Source organism: Zalophus californianus, chromosome 5, assembly GCF_009762305.2.
Source record: "Zalophus californianus isolate mZalCal1 chromosome 5, mZalCal1.pri.v2, whole genome shotgun sequence".
NCBI lineage: Eukaryota > Metazoa > Chordata > Mammalia > Carnivora > Otariidae > Zalophus > Zalophus californianus.
The window spans coordinates 7,333,572-7,337,472 of record NC_045599.1 but is presented as its reverse complement, the minus strand read 5'-3'; the positions used below and the strand labels follow the sequence as shown (position 1 = coordinate 7,337,472).

General features: G+C 41.5%; 1 protein-coding gene across 1 annotated transcript; it reads right to left on the bottom strand.

The window, feature by feature from the left end:
- Nucleotides 1-2,674: 2,674 nt before the first annotated feature.
- Nucleotides 2,675-3,634, bottom strand: LOC113928629 (olfactory receptor 2T6-like). The gene has a single exon (XM_027604479.1). The coding sequence runs from the start codon at nt 3,632-3,634 to the stop codon at nt 2,675-2,677; it is 960 nt and encodes a 319-aa protein (XP_027460280.1).
- Nucleotides 3,635-3,901: the final 267 nt, after the last annotated feature.

Here is a 3,901-nt window from a genome sequence, read left to right as displayed (position 1 = left end):
GAAAGGATGGATACCCACCATTTGCATCTACATGGATAGAACTAGAGGGTATTTTGTTAAGTGAAATAAGTCAAGCAGAGAAAGACAATTATCATCTGGTTTCACTCATATGTGGAATATAAGGATTAGTGCAGAGGACAATAGGGGAAGGGAGGGAAAACTGAATGGGAAGAAATCAGAGATGGAGACCAACCATGAGAGACTCTGGATTCTGGGAAACAAACTGAGGATTATAGAAGGGAGAGGGGTGTGGAGATGGGGTAACTGTCTGATGGGCATTAAGGAGGACACTTGATGTGATGAGCACTCGGTGTTATACACAACTGATGAATTATTGAACACTACATCTGAAACTAATGATGTACTATCAGTTGGCTAATTGAATTTAAATTAAAAAATAAAGTTAAATGAGAAAAAATAGTATTAAAATAATCTTGGGGCACCTGGGTGGCTCAGTCATCAGGCATCTGCCTTCAGCTCAAGTCTTGATCCCAGGGTCCTGGGATGGAGCCCCGCATCAGGCTCACTGCTCTGCGGGAAGCCTGCTTCTCCCTCTCCCACTCCCCCTGCTTGTGTTCCTTCTCTCTCTGTGTCAAATAAATAAAATCTTTAAAAAAATCTTAATGAATTGAAGACTTAAAAGGGATTACTGAATTTATGAATTAATGAAGCACTTTTTTCTCTCCCATCTCTCAGTGTCTTCTGATGTAATAACTATTTACCACTTAACAAATATAACACCATAGAATTGACCTATAGAGGATTAATCTGCATTTCTGCAAAAGTACATGGTTCATTTTCTACGGCTCCAAATTTACCTAAAGGAAGAATGTTTTCAGTTGCTATTCAAAGAAAGGTTGTCTGTACAAATGTAGGGACCCGAAGGGGTACGTGCACCCCAATGTTTATAGCAGCAATGTCCACAATAGCCAAACTGTGGAAAGAGCCAAGATGTCCATCGACGGACGAATGGATAAAGAAGATGTGGTATATATACACAATGGCATATTATGCAGCCATCAAAAGGAATGAGATCTTGTCATTTGCAACGACGTGGATGGAACTGGAGGGTGTTATGCTGAGTGAAATAAGTCAATCAGAGAAAGACATGTATCATATGACCTCACTGATATGAGGAATTCTTAATCTCAGGAACAAACTGAGGGTTGCTGGAGTGGTTGGGGGTGGGAGGGATGGGGTGGGTGGGTGATGGACATTGGGGAAGATATGTGCTACGGTGAGCGCTGTGAATTGTGTAAGACTGTTGAATCACAGATCTGTACTTCTGAAGCGAATGATGCAACATATTTTAAGAAAAAAGAAAAAGAAGAAGATAGCAGGAGAGGAAGAATGAAGGGGAGTAAGTCAGAGGGGGAGACGAACCAGGAGAGATGATGGACTCTGAAAAACAAACTGAGGGTTCTAGAGGGGAGGAGGGTGGGGGGATGGGTTCGCCTGGTGATGGGTATTGAGGAGGGCACATTCTGCATGGAGCACTGGGTGTTATGAACAAACAATGAATCATGGAACAGTACACCAAAACAAATGATGTAATATATGGTGATTAACATAACAATAAAAAATTAAAAAAAAACATAACAAAGAAAGGATGTCTGGATTTTCTAAATATTTGAGCCTATTTAAGTATTCCCTTTGAAGTGTTTTGATATTTTAGTATCTTTTAAGTATCTTTCAAATGTATGCACACCTAACCCTTCTATAAACTCCACCAATGGACAGTTTAAACAATGTAATAAAAATCACTAATTCTTGTGAGAACACTGAAAGTGAGCAGAGTATGTAATATTAACCAGACATTTGGGATCAAATATACATTAATTACAATCAGAGAAATAGTATGAGGTAATAACTGGAATTGTAACCAGCATAAAGGGTCACTCCAGGTGGTATGTAAAGTGATTTCTATAAGATGTTTTTCAGGAACCCAACTCAGAAGAACCACATGAAAAGGCAAAGCACCAACACCTTTAGAAGAGGACATGACATGCACAGATATGAAATCTAACACAAAACAAGTTTGAAACAGGTCAGACTTGAATCATGTGCTGAAGCCCCTTGAGACTGCTCTACAATTAACTTTAGTGCATTATAATACTAAAATCTCCTCTCAGGGTTAGAGCTTAGGCCATTTTTTGAACTTGTGATATATGCTAAGCATGCACAGTAAACCTAGAATGCCTAAGTAATAGGATATATATAAGTTCCCTAGTGTATATGCAATCTTTTGGACTCTGACTCCTCTGCATACTGAATAAAAGCTAACTGCACTATCCCCAGGACAGACACTACTTTAGGAAATATCTCCAGTGTTCCGCTTATTTACTGTAAGTAAACAAAAGCTTCCACACCAGACTGAGTGTACACCTTGGATGTACTATTGGCTTACACTCACTGAGGAAAGGTACCCACTGAGTCCAGTAACAGAATGGGTGGACACAAAGAAGAAATAAACACCAGCGGTATTTAGGCACTCTGGCATTATTCATGTGTGAATGTTACAATTGGTTTCACATTTTTGACAAAAGTAGTGCTGATGCACATTTCAATGTAATTGGCATTGGCAGTTGCTGAATGCATTTTTCATATTATCCATGGTATAACCTGGAATAACGGCACCCATGTAGCCCTGAGCAGATGTGGATGACTTAGACTTTCAGAATCCTTCCCTTGACACACCAGGATCCCCTTGACATCTTGCCAAAACCCTTTTAAAGGCCCCAGTTACATCTGTGTTCCTCAAGCTGTAGATGAGAGGATTTAACAAAGGAGTGAGAATGGTGTAAAAGGCAGAGAAGACCTTGTCTTTGATCGGTGTGTGGTAGGGTCGGGGAAGCATATATGTGTATAGGGCAGCCCCGTAAAACAACGTCACCACCATTATGTGTGATGAGCAGGTGGCAAAGGCCTTCTTCTTCCCTTCTGCTGACCTCATCTGGTGCACTGTGATGAGAATCCGGGCGTAGGAAGCAATCACCACAGAGAAGGGGATCAGCAGCATCATGACACAGCATGTGTACATGATCATTTCATAGGCAGCTTTGTCACCACAGGCCAGCCTCAGCATGGTGGGCGCTTCACAGAAGAAGTGATTGATCTTGTGGGAACTGCAGAACGGGAGACTCATGGTGATAGGGGTGAGGAGGAAGCTGTCCAAAGCACCACCAAACCAAGAGCTGGCCAAGATCATCCCACAGACCCGGTGGCTCATAAGGACAGGATAGCGAAGGGGGTTGCATATGGCCACATAGCGGTCATAAGCCATGAGTCCCAGCAGGAAAAATTCAGCCCCCACAAAGCCCATGTAGAGAAAGTACTGGGCTGTACAGGCAATGAAGGAAATGGTCCCCTTGCCCACAAGATAATCGACCAACATCTTGGGCACAATGGTAGAGATGTACATCATGTCAATAAAGGAGAGGTGGCTGAGCAGGAAGTACATGGGGGTGTGGAGGTGAGGGTCTATGTGGATCAGGAAGATCATAACCCCGTTAGCTATCATGGCCATGAAGAAGATGGCACAGATGATGCTGAAAAGGAAGCTTGAGGCTGCACTTTGAGTGAAGAGCCCTGTGAGGGTGAAGTCACTTGAAAAGGTTTTATTGTCTCCATCCATGGTGTTGAGTTGGACCTGGGAGTATAAGGAAATAAGTGGGGGTGTTATTGAAAATTCCAGTGTATAATATGTCTGCAGAAGTATTATTAAATTAAAATTATTTACATAACTAATATTAAGTATTTAGTATGTGTGTCTATGTTGTAGGGTATATTTGCAACTTTTTCGTTCTTGGATATTTCTTCTTGTTGAAGAATAATTCGAAAGTTGAGTCTCCGTGGCATGAAGATGAATGAACATTTGGCAACTGATGATTGGTTTAAGGGA

What these genes read in the sequence shown, in the direction of transcription:
- LOC113928629 (XM_027604479.1), bottom strand. Translation starts at nt 3,634, where the DNA reads ATGGATGGAGACAATAAAACCTTTTCAAGTGACTTCACCCTCACAGGG.